This window comes from Myotis yumanensis, unplaced genomic scaffold (genome assembly GCF_028538775.1).
Source record: "Myotis yumanensis isolate MYYU_CA2020_CCGP unplaced genomic scaffold, mMyoYum1.0.hap1 SCAF_21, whole genome shotgun sequence".
Taxonomy (NCBI): domain Eukaryota; kingdom Metazoa; phylum Chordata; class Mammalia; order Chiroptera; family Vespertilionidae; genus Myotis; species Myotis yumanensis.
In genome coordinates, this window is record NW_027223772.1 from 15,792,879 (window position 1) to 15,805,876 (window position 12,998).

Genomic DNA, 12,998 nt, shown 5'->3' on the forward strand with positions numbered 1-12,998 from the left:
CAGTCCAAAAAAAAGTAAACATCATTAGGGATCAAGATATCTCTATACACCTATCAGAATGGCTAAAATAAAATGATAGTGATAATACCAAATGCTCAGAAACTAGATCACTTATACAGTCAATGGCAATACAGAATGAAACAGCCACTCTGAAAAAGAGTTCGGCAATTTCTTAAAATCTAAATATGCAATTCTGTATGACCCAGCACTGGACTCCTTGGCATTTATCCCAAAGCAATGAAAATTTACATTCGCAGAACAATGTGTAAGTGAATGTTTAGAGTAGCAACTCAGATGTCCTTAACAGATGAGAGGTTCAACAAACTGTGGTGCACCCATACCATGGACTATGACTCAGCAATCCAAAAAACAAACTCTTGCTCCACACAAGAACTTGAATAAATCTCCAGAGAATTAATGCTGAAGAAAACCAATCCCCAAATGTTGCCTACTGTAAGACTGCACTTGCACAACAATATTAAAATGACAGAATTATGGGAATGGAGAACAGATTAGTGGATGCCAGGGATTAAGAAGTGGGTAGGCGTGTAGGTGTAAACCCAGTATTTGCCTCCTCCCACAACCACATAAAAATTACAACTTAACCACAGAACCACCATCATTCAGAACTGCCTGAAATCTGGCTGAATGGAAGTCCTACAACTAGGGATTTAAAGGAGCAGCCACATCAAGACTAGTAGGAGAGGCAGAGTCACTGCAGAATGAGCTGGTCCCACACCCATGTGTGGCCGATAAAATTGGGAGGGATATCTTGGCTGCAGAGGTCCCCCTGAAGAGTGTGGGCTCCCTGCCCCATACCAGACCCAGTATCCCAGGGTTCCAGTGCCAGGAAGAAAAGTCCCCATAACTTCTGGCTTTGAAAACCAGTGGTAATTGTGACTGAGTAAGATGGAGGGCTGCTGGAGTCCCAGACAGTTACTCTTAAAGGGCCCACACACGAATTTACTAGAACTCACTCCCTCTGAGCTCCAGTGCTGGGGCAGCAGCTTCAAAAGAGCACATGGGGAGGAACTGAATTGGCCGGCATAAGAGAGAGCTGGAGGGTCAGCTTTCTCCCAGACAGAAGTGCTGACAGAGGCCACTGTTCCTTTCCTGAGACCCTCCCCTGGTGATTCCCTGAGGTCCTGTTCCACCCAAATTTCGGGCCCACCTAAGCTGGTTCCAGTGGCTTTTCCATAGAATGGCTCAGGCTTTAGATTTTTCCTAAAATCTCTCAAACAAGCAGCATGTGGTCTCAGCATGCCCCAAACCTCAGGCCCAAGGTTTGACACCAGCAGTAGCCAGCCTTGGGTCACAGCTTGGTCTCTCCTGGGAACCTCTAAGCTCAGCACAAGTAGCAGCCACCTGCAGATCGCTTTGTAGCTTGTGCTGAATGGCCCAGGCAGAACACTGGCAGTGGCTGACCGTGGCCTATACCTTCTGGCAGGCCCCAGAGCCAGTACACTCAGTGGACACCTTCAGACCATGTCAAAGCACCACCACCCAACCACCTCCACAAGCAACACACTCAAGGAGCAGGCTCAGTGGGCATCAAAGCCCTACTAAGTAAGTCCTGCTCTGTGCAGCGGTGGGTCCCTGCACAGCTGATCCTCCACGGTGGTCGGAGGTCGGTGGTCAGTGGCTACAGCCAGTCCTTGCAGATGATTGGGCTGAGGTTAAATCCCTGCCATCGATGTGCCAACAGCAATCGAGGCTCAACTACAAGAGGGAGGTGTACACAGCTCACACTGGGGAAGAAAAGCTGGGCACATCTTGAGTGCCAGCTTGTGATCAGAGAGGCTGTGCAACTGACCCTACAGAACACCTACTACAATAGGTCACTCTACCAAGCCTGGGAGATGTAGCAGCTCTACCTAATACATAGAAACAAACACAGAGAGGCTGCCAAAATGAGGACACAAAGAAACATGTCCCAAATAAAACAACAAATTCCGGGAAAAAAACTAGACAAAATCGAGACAAGTAATCTACTAGAGGCAGAGTTCAACACACTGGTTATAAGGATGCTTAATGAACTCAGCGAGAACCTCAACAGCATAAAAAAGGACCAGTCAGGACCAGCCGGTGTGACTCAGTGAGTAAGCACCGACCTAGGAACCAGGAGGTCACAGTTTGATTCCCAGTCAGGGCACATGCCCGGGTTGCAGGCTCAATCCCTAGGGGGGGTTGTGCAGGAGGCAGCCAATCAATGATTCTCTCTCATCATTGATGTTTCTATCTCTTTTCCTCTCTGAAATCAATAAAAAATATTTTTAAAAAAAGGACCAGTCAGAAATAAAGGAGACACTAACTGAAATGACGAGTAATTTACAGGAGTCAACTATACAGTAGATAAAGCTGACAATCAAATCAGCGATTCAGAAATAAGAAAGCAAAAAAGACGCAAGTAGAACAGCAAAAAGAACCCCAAAAAAGTGAGGCTAGTGTAAGGAGCCTCTGGGATAACTTCAAGCGCATATCAACATTCACATCATGGGGATACTAGGAGAAGAGAACGAGCAAGAAACTAGAAACCTATTTGAATACATAATGAGAGAAAACTTCCCTACCTTGGTGAATGAAAGAGACATACAACTCCAGGAAGCTCAGAGTCCCAAATAAGATGAATCCAAAGAGGCCCAAGTTATTGGCAAGAAATATTCAAAGTGATGAAAAGCCAGGACCTACAACCAAGATTACTCTACCCAGCAAGGCTAGCATTCAGAATTGAACAGCAACTAAAGAGCTTCCCAGACAAGAAAAAAGCAAGAAGAGTTCATCACCACCAAACCAGTAATATGAAATGCTAAAGAAGAAAAAAAAGATAAAGATATGAACAATAAAGTTGTAATAAATACATATCTATCAACAATTGAATCTGCCCTAGCAGATTTGGTTCAGTGGATAGAGTGTCGGCCTGCGGACTGAAGGGTCCCAGGTTCAATTCTGGTCAAGGCCATATGCCTGGATTGCGGGCTCGATCCCATTAGGGGGCATGCAAGAGGCAGCTGATCAATGATTCTCTGTCATCATTGATGTTTCTATCTCTCTCTCCCTCTCCCTTCCTCTCTGAAATCAATAAAAATATTTAAAAAAAAACAAAAATAACCCAAAATTGAATCTAAAAAAATAAACAAGCAGAACAGAAATAGACTCATACAACTGTAATTTAAAAATTAAAAAACGGCTAAAAAAAGAATGTAAAGTAACATTAAAAACTTATGTTTATTACATGTTAAATGATACTATTTTGATAGACTGACTTAAATCAAATATAAAATAGACTTCATCTTAAAACTTAAATTAAAAATAGTGGGTAGGTTGGGAGTGGCAACATGAAGGATCCTTCTGGTGATGGACATGTTCTGTGTCTTGACTTTATCACTGTCAATATCCCAGTGTGAAACTCTTTTATAGTTTGCAAGAGGTGACCACTGGGAAAGACTACGTAAAAGGCACAAAGAATCTCTTAGAAGTGTATGTAAATCCACAATTATCTTAATATAAAATATTGCATTAAAAAAGACATATGAAGTAATATGAACATACACTTAGTAGAGTGACCAGGAAAGGCTTAAATACATAAACAACCACTGTGCTGAGACCTCCTATTGACAAGGCTTTATCACTGTTTACTAAAAAAGGAAGAAAACGAAGCTTCAGACATACTGTCTATGCATAATGAATTTATAAAAAATAATTTACTAAACACAGGGAGGCTGCCAAAATGAGGACACAAAGAAACATATTTTTACCTATAATGTTCCTACTGAATTTCTGGCAAAATATTTAAAATTATAAGAGTAAATTGTCTCATGACTGACTAGAAACTGAAGTTCAAAGACACCGGGTATAACATTTGGAAGCGAATTTAACCTAGTTTTCCTAGCAGTTAAAACCAAAGGGATAACATAGTACTTATTATGTGACAAAAGAAGAATACAAACTCAGTTGTAACTGTACACTTTTTCTGGACTTAAAACTCAAAAAGTCTATATAGTGAGGTTCTTATATGAGGTGATACTGGATCTGGATGACATGAATTTGTCTGTAACTACTTTTACTAAAAACCAGAAATACTTTAAATCAGCAGTTCTCAAGTCTGTGATGAGTCTTACTGGATTTTTTTAACTATGTGCAAAAAGTTAATGAAAACATTAATTCTCGTGACATGGGGAAACACTAGTTCAGGCCATGTGCTGGAGAGCCCCCAGGTTGCTGCAGGGTGATAGAAGAATGAACAGCGTGTGGCCCGAGATGCCCGGGCAGAGCCTGTGCTGCGTCCTGGGCTGGGCTTGCTGCACGAGCAGGAATTCCAACAGTGGGTGAGAAGCAGTAGGAGGCTGCAGGGGCCAGGGAAAGCCAGTCACTCCGACCCCTCTTTTGAGCGCCAGTCTCCATTCATTCATTCACTGAACTGGTATTTACTGAGCACTATTAAAAGGCAATTAACTACTAAAACTGTTGTATTCCATGAGTCTGAGGCAAGATGAGCAGAGAGCAGAGGTGTGTGTGCTACACACGCCTGACGACATGAGAAGGCCTGAGGAGCAGGGGGCTCTGACAGGCAGCGAGTGCCATGTGTCCTAGATTCACAAGGCACCAGACCTCTGTAGCGGTAAGTTCTTCTCCACATGCAGCATGGGTCCTGACCTGGCCTGAGAGGTAAGGGAAGACTTTCCTGCAGAAGTGATATTACATGCAGGGTGAGCAGGAATTAAACAGGAGATGAGATAAGGAATAATATACTTAGCATGTGCAAAGGCCCTGAAGTGAGGGGAAACTAGTATCTAAGGCTGGTGAGCCTACAGCAGGACAACCTGAGGGAAAATGGTACAAAATGAGCTTGAAAAAGTAGTCTAGAACATGCAAAATCAAAATAAAGACCTGGATCATTACTTCAGGAACAATGGAAGCTCTTAAAAGTGTGACATAATCAGATTTGTATTTTTTTAAAAAATTTATTCTGGCTATGGTGTTAAAAAAAAAGAGAGAGAAAAGGCTTTTGTTTTTTTAAATATGTTAAAAATATTTTTTAAATATATTTTTTATTTCAGAGAGGAAGAGAGAGGGGGAGAGAATCACTGCACGCCCTCCCCCCTCCCCCCGCCAGGGATCAAGTCCACAACCCAGCCATGTACCCTGATTGGGACTCGAACCATGATCTCCTGGTTCATGGCTCTACATTCCACCACTGAGCCACGACGACTCGGTGTAAATTTGTGTGTTTTTTTTTAAATTCAAAGTAAATTTGTTTCTAAATTCAAAGGGTCATTTATTGGTCTACTCAAAAGACAACAGAGGCTTGGGCTGGAGGCTTCTGGAAGGTGCAGGCAGCTGCTTGTGCTATGCCAGCCATACCCACTTCTCTCTGTTCTTCCTCTCCATAGCGAAGAGCAACCCATCTAGTATACATGCATGAGGGGGCAGATTTGCACACAGGAATGAAGGAAGCCCTGGACTCATGGCTTCTGTGTTCTTATTTTTTTAAAAAATATATTTTATTGATTTTTTACAGAGAGGAAGGGAGAGGGATAGAGAGTTAGAAACATCGATGATGAGAAAGAAACATCAATCAGCTGCCTCCTGCACACCCCCTCCTGGGGATGTGCCCGCAACCAAGGTACATGCCCTTGACCGGAATCGAACCTAGGACCTTTCAGTCCACAGGCTGATGCTCTATCCACTGAGCCAAACTGGTCAGGGTAGCTTCTGTGTTCTTAACATGCCATGAAGCAAGACCAGCAGAGACGAAGGGTTGGGCTGGGGTACAGAGAAGTGGAGTCTCACAAGGTTACCACATGGCCACCGAGCTGTGCAGGGAAGGGAGATGGTGGGCCTCCTCCGGGCTTCTCGATAGCAATAATAAAATCATAATGAAAGATAACTGAGTGCCGACACCTTGAGGTACTCATCCTTCTAATGACTGTCTCACAAATTCTGTAGAATTACTTAGCTGTGGTGACTATGAATTTCTTTAAAAACAAAAAAAATCATATTATTTTAGGCAGATAGCCTCTAACAAAAGACTTTTCTAGGAGGGCCAATATTATTTTCAAAGGAATTTGATTAGAAACGTAGGTAAAGGTTACTCACACAAACACAATGTCCCCTCTCTTAGAGTAAGCAGGAATAGCACTGGCTATGGTGGCAAATCCATACGAGTAGATAATGGCTTCTTCTGTCTTCATAAATTTTGCAAGGCGGTCTTCCAAATCCAAGTGCACATCTATTTCAATAATAAAAAATTAAATGGTTAAACTGCCATGTAACTCTTTTTCACTAACTAAAGGATAAAAATAAACAGTTTAGTTATTAATACTGTCACCTTATGGCCAAAATGTAATTGTTTTCAAGTTATAAATTACATAAGCTCTATTAAGATAATTCTGGGCCAATAATACTTCTAAAAACTGTGAACTGAATCAGCTACTCATCTGTCCGTACAATGTGGCTCCAATTTGGGGTTCTGCTTTGATACCACTCTAGCCCAAGAATTCAAGGCCCAGCCACTTTACCAGCTTTGAAGTCCCTCAATCGATGCACAATATTCATTACTAATGCCTTCCTGCCTTTTAGCAGAAGTACCAAACCAAACACCAAGACAATTGTCAACCAGCTTCTAACAGAAAAAGGAAAAGGGGGGGTGGGGAAGTGGTTCATTTACTAAAAAGAACTCCACGCACTCTGCACCAAGACAGCGGCTTTGAGCAGTCGTCACTCCTCCATAGCGGGTGCCAGTACTGAACTGTAGCACCTGCCATCACTCTGCAGGATTGAATTTCTGCCTAAATTCCTTTTTAAGTGTATTGGGGAACTAAAATCTAAGGTACCAAGAGAAATGTGGTCCTTTTATAGAGAGAGCTTAGGAAGAATGCTGATGTAATAATAGGAACAAACGTTGATTATTAAACTTTTTCTTTTTCTTACATCATGGTTCCCTTTAGCCTTTCACCTTCCCAGGCTGAGCCATGAGGCTGCATGCCCCGGATGGAAGAACCGGTGATGTCTAGAGTAAACAGTGCACTGACTGGCTTTGAACCTAAAACCTTCCCAGTGGTCTTATCAGGAGAGAAAAGGATGGTTACAACTCCCTTTAGCTCTTTGACTACAGCAGCACCCAAGCCTGGAGAACTGACCGGAGCTTCACCACACGCTCTGCGCAAGGAGAACCAGCAGCTGATAAGAAAGGTGCCCCGGGGGGGGGGGGGGGTGCTTCATGGAAAAAAGGAGGGCGGTCAGAGGTGGGGAAGGCAGGCTTTCAGACCATGGAAGAGGGAACCGCAGCGCGGCCAGTGAGGGAACTTGGAAGTCTAGGCAGCAGCAGGGGACCTCGATGGTGCCCAGAGAGGAAGGTGCAGAGGGCTGATGGGCTGACACAGCACTCTGGCCCAGATGCGGAGGCCCTGTCGGAGGGAGCATCACTCCAGGAGACTGGCGAACCCCACCACCCTCAGCATCAGCCTTCCTCCAGGGGGCACTGGCACCTCCCTGAGAGACCAGGGCGAAGTGTAGCTCCTCACTCCTGAGGGACAGGTATGCCCCTCCCCCTCAGGGGCCTTCTTGGTGAGAAGTGGGGAGAGGGACAAGACCTGAAGAACTGAGATATACAGAAGAGATGATGTAACCAGCTGGGTACAAAGCTGGACTGTGAGTGGACTATATTCCCACTGTAAGGGACATGGTGAACCGTCAAGGGCCAGGTTCTCACACCCTCCAGGAGGGACAAGTGAGGAAGGTCAGTTCAGGTACAGGAAATAAGAAACAACTTTCTTAGCATCTATAATAATAAAAGCATAACATGCCAATTAGACTGGATGACCTTCCGGAAGAAGCCTGGGCTGCGAGGGCCAGGCAGCTGCAGCAGTGGGTGGAGGCGGGGGCGGGGCCAAGCCCCTTGCACAAATTTCATGCATTGGGCCTCTAATATTTGACTAAGTGCAAAATCTGTGAACCCATTCTCTGACTTATGAGGCAAGCTAATCTATTGTGAAGCTATCTAACTAGTTGAAGGCAAAATTAAGAATGATAAAAGTTGTAACTTCACAAAAGACTACATTTAAAAAGCAGTCAGGCCCTGGCCAGTTTGTTCAGTGGTTAGAGTGCCGGCCTGTGGACCAAAGGATGCTGTCAAGGCCATGTACCTCGGCTGCAAGTTCCCCAGCCCCAGTAGGGGCACGTACAGGAGACAACCAATTGATGTCTCTCTTTCTCTGTCTTTCTCCTCTCTCCCTTCCGCTCTCTCTAGAAATCAATGGAAAAATATCCTGGGGTGAGGATTAAAAAAAAGTAGTCAGATGAGGGAGATCCAACAATCTTCTCAATTAATTCATTTATTAATCAAACATTTAGTGAATATCACATAAGGACAGATACTCTGATAAGCACTGGACTGGGTTTCTGCCATAGCTAGTGACACAGCTCAGAGGGTCACCCAGCAGCTGTCACTGGAGAACTCCAGGCCGGGCACAGGTACAAGGTTAACCTATGCCTTCAACCGACAGGTCTGAAACACCTGGGCCCCTTCCACACTCAGAACCACAACACACCCAGAGCAATTTCTGACTGAAAAGGGAACACTCAACAGTGAACCAAAGGCAGGTGCAAACCAGGAAGACACAGATGGTCTAAACTAAACCCTGATTGGATGGCAAGGGAGATATAGAAAGGAATTAGAAAATTCAGAATCAATATCCAGAAACTGAAGCTCTCTTTACTCATAGGGTTCTTATAGGATGTTATAAGGCTACATTCTCTGATTCACTACTAGGAATCATCATCTTATTCTAATCAAGTAATGATAAAAAATTAAGGAGGTTCTTCCCATTTATCAGTTAAGATATGTATACTACCATAGTCTATTATAGAAAAACACACACATAAAACCATTTAATTTTCATTACTAATTGGTTATCGTCATCTTATAGAACTGACGCTTTCATTATATCAACACATTTGGGATTTTTACAGTAACAAAGAAGACTGTATCCCATCTGATCAAAATGGCACCAAAGGGGTACTTGGCTCTTCAAGCATCAAACCTGCACTATCACCACCACCAAGCATGAGGATCTGACCCAGCACCTGGCTGCTCGCCCTGCTATGACAGATGGTACCCACAGAAAGACTCAGGCAAAATCTGGCAAGAATAAGGAAGCAGTAAAGCACTAGAGAGCCAGTGACCCCACACAGCCGAGCTCGGGCGTGTCTTCCTTGTCCTCCTCCGCAGTGCTCTTTGGGTGCCTCCCTACAGGCAGGTTCCCACCACCTGCCACTTCTCACTTCCCATCGGGCATGAAGGCAGGTCCCCTGGGGAAGGCCTCCTTCAAATTACAGTGCTGCCCCTAAACTGGACTAGCTACCCCAAATCTTCACAATTTAGCTAGCAGGTAGACAACCAAGCTACATTGCATTGCTTTCACTCAATCTCTATTTCATAAAGAAAAAACACGCTATGGATGCTAGATACCTCTTGCTATCTACAAAAGTGACTTTAAGTCACACGACAGACTTAGCTCTAAAGAACTCTTTTCCTTGGTTAGCAATGAGACAGTAAAGCAGACTTGGCTTTGTTTCAGAGTTTCTTCCTAGTTGCTGAAAATTGTATGCCAAGAATACTCTCATTATTATATATATTCATAATCGTTTTTATGTCCTTGCCATCAAGTATAAGAAGAATCTCTAGTCAATAAATCAATGTTACTGGTTCTTACCCAGGCCTAAAAGTTTAAAAAAGACCGGCCTGTACTCTCCTATCTAAAGACAGTGATGTCAGCCCTGCGAAGCGAGTTCTGTCACAGGTAAATATGAATAAGCTACATAATTTCTCCTGATGTATGATAGTTACTTTGCACAATGACGGAACTCTTGGGATGGGGCGGCAGCCAACAGGAAAACTGTCAGGGCCTGTTCTCCAACTTTGATGTCTGTCTGCTGTGTGTGTGATTCACTTCACCAACTGGGGCCACATGTGTGATGGAGTGCAAGCACTACATTCTCTGATTCACTACCAGGAACCAACACCGTAGGTAAGAGGCCACAGAGGAGGCGGCCAGAAAGCCTGTCTCTCCCAGCACGGGCTGCCCTTGGCAGAAAGGAAGTGCCGGGAGGCAGAGGCGGCACGGGGCCTGGCTGTGGCAATCATGGGCGGGGGCGGGGGGGTGGGGGCAGCTCTGGGCTCCCTCATCACCAGGTGTGGACCCTGAGCCTCTCAGGTCCTTCTTCTGTCAAATGGGAACAGTTGTACTTGCCTCAAAGGATGGTTCTGAGAACCTCTGGAGTTCATGCTTATAAAACTCAGAACAAAGCCTGGCATGGAAAAGACAGTAAGTGGGCCGTGTTTGTTCAATTAAACAAGTATTTTTAGAATTAAAAAATGGTTTTCTTTTAAAAGGGAAAAACAGTTACACTGTCTTCTAATTAATTTATCCAAATCCCAGGTATTTAAGGACTATCTTATATTAAAGTCACTTGTTCAGTTTTCCATTTATGTAATATCTCCTCTTAATCTGGTAAGAGCAGATAATAACATTAGAACAGTTTAAAAAACAACCAACCATGTTTTCTCTTCAGGCCTCCATATGCTTGCTTTCCACACTGTTGGTTTTTTAAAATACCTTGAGACTTGGACAGTTTTTCTTAAAAGTAAAAATAACATCACTTATGCACTCATTGGAACATAAATATGGTGCTGAATGTTTCTCAAAATGTTTTCACAGAATCTTATGGGATTCTTACCAAAATGTTCTGAGTGATGCAAACAAGGACTGTTTGCTCCTACACTCTGAAAGTACTCTCCCATGACGGGGGAAGAAGTGGCTGATCTAGGAATTCCATGACCCAATGCTCTTCCTACTAAAACATGCAGTCATAGTTCAGCTGACTGCTATAAAACAAAGAAAAAAAATGCATTTAAAAATAAACAAATGAGCAATTGTTTACTGTTGGCTTTAGAACACAGTTAAATGCCACTCTCTCTCACCATGGAACCCTGCCACTAACTGCCTTTTTATCTAGTTTAACACGTTAAGCGCCTAGCCCAGCCGTGGGCAAACTACGGCCCTCGGGCCGGATCCGGCCCGTTTGAAATGAATAAAACTAAAAAAAAAAAAAAAAAAAAAAAGACCGTACCCTTTTATGTAATGATGTTTACTTTGAATTTATAATAGTTCACACAAACACTCCATCCATGCTTTTGTTCCGGCCCTCCGGTCCAGTTTACGAACCCATTGTGGCCCTCGAGTCAAAAAGTTTGCCCACCCTTGGCCTAGCCTGTTTTGTCTTCCGGACAGAGAGCATAGTGTCAGTCACCAGTGACTGACTGGGCGCTTAACGTGTTAAGACCAAAGAGCCAAGTAGGCATTATATATGCAAAGCAGATCCTGGGCATCAGCAATAAACCACAGGTAAATGAGATATGTATGTATTCTAATCAAAATAAACAAAAAAGTTCTCAACAAGAGAAACTATCAAAGTACACTGGGACTCCACTGGCCTTAGAAGGAAAGAAGGCCCTGGCTGGTTTGGCTCAGTGGATAGAACATCAGCCTGCGGACCGAAGGGTCCCAGGTTTGATTCCGGTCAAGGGCACATGCCTGGGTTGTGGGCTTGATCCCCAAAGGGGGACGTGCAGGAAGCAGCCAATCAATGATTCTCTCTCATCATTGATGTTTCTATCTCTCTCTCCCTCTCTAGTCCTCTCTGAAATCAATCAAGATATATTTTTTTAAAAGGAAGGGGGAGAGAGAAGGCTCCACAATCTGATAAAATCACTTGCTCAGTTCTACAATACACAAAACAATACAATGAGATGGTGGAAAACTCACCACACAGTCCTTACGAGACTATCATAGGAACCTGACTAGTTCTACCTGCCAGGCCTTAGGACACAGGAGAACACTTAGCCTAAGGAACTAGATGAATCCTGACTCAGCTGTTGTTTGATTTTTCTTTTGTGGTATTGATCACCTAATATCTAATATGTTACTGTGAAATAAAAAGAATGTTTTAATAAGGAAATGTACTTTTACAAGTGATTTACATTTATTATCTGAAAAGTTGACAAAAAGAGGGAGTATTTTCATCTTTGAAAACAGATGCCTGAATCTGAGACTTTCAGGAAGAGAAAAAAAAAAAGACAAAACCTTTTGGGGATCCAGAGAAAGAGACCCTCAGCCTCACAAATACACACGCAGCTACAAAGAGGAGGAAAGGTCACGACGTCTGTATTAGCATTCAGTGCCAAGAGCGAATATACAATATCCTAAATATTTAGGATAAGTTCATTATACAGGGTATTTGAGAAGTTTAAAATTTAGCCTTACTGACCTCAAGTAGCTTCTCTGATCTTATCTAACACCAAAATTTCAAGGCAATTTAATATAACTGCAATAATTTAAGTGATCACGTCCAGAATAGGCAAAGCATAGAAACTATCCTGTTGGAGAACCAAAAAGGGAAAAATATAGACAATAGGCATCTAAGGAAAGGAAAAGGATGATAAGTCCACATGGGTAGCTGTTAAGGAACAAGAAATTTATCAGGACAAGGTATTTGAAAACCATTATACACAACTCCAAGCTACAGCTTTAGTGCCTTGTCACAAAAACACTGCAAATTAACTTCAACCTTTGCTAGATGACACCGTCTGTTTGAGGCTTCAACTACAGTTAGGAAAAGATGACTCCGCGACCAACAGTCATTTACAGAGGAGCTTATATACAACAATGTGCTCATTGTACTGCTTCTGGTGGCACATTCAGACACCTGGAAAGTCAAATCCAACTTAAAACAGTCACTCCCACTGCAAGGTAAAGGTCATGTGTAGCATACTTCCATGTTTGTAAAAATGGGGGAAAATATATATGTATGGAAGTGGTTTACATATGGAAGAACTGACAAACTCTTGATAGTAGTTGTCTTTTTAGTGGTGGGATGGCAGTGGGAAAGGGAAGCCTTTTCTATCTCTATAAACTTATTGAAGTTTATATCCTGGTCTG

At 43.2% G+C, this 12,998-nt stretch overlaps 1 protein-coding gene across 4 annotated transcripts in view; it reads right to left on the bottom strand.

Moving 5' to 3' along the window:
- The window catches only part of SPTLC1 (serine palmitoyltransferase long chain base subunit 1), a 104,137-nt gene that overhangs the window by 58,158 nt on the left and 32,981 nt on the right, over positions 1 to 12,998 (bottom strand). For 2 of the 4 annotated variants that reach the window (XM_070400903.1, XM_070400904.1), the window contains one exon: positions 6,097 to 6,229. In XM_070400903.1, the coding sequence (XP_070257004.1) occupies positions 6,097 to 6,229 (133 nt within the window). Of the gene's footprint in view, positions 1 to 5,042; positions 5,850 to 5,950; positions 5,976 to 6,096; positions 6,230 to 12,998 lie in introns of those variants that run through there. The other 2 variants (XM_070400905.1, XM_070400906.1) reach the window with 2 other exon arrangements.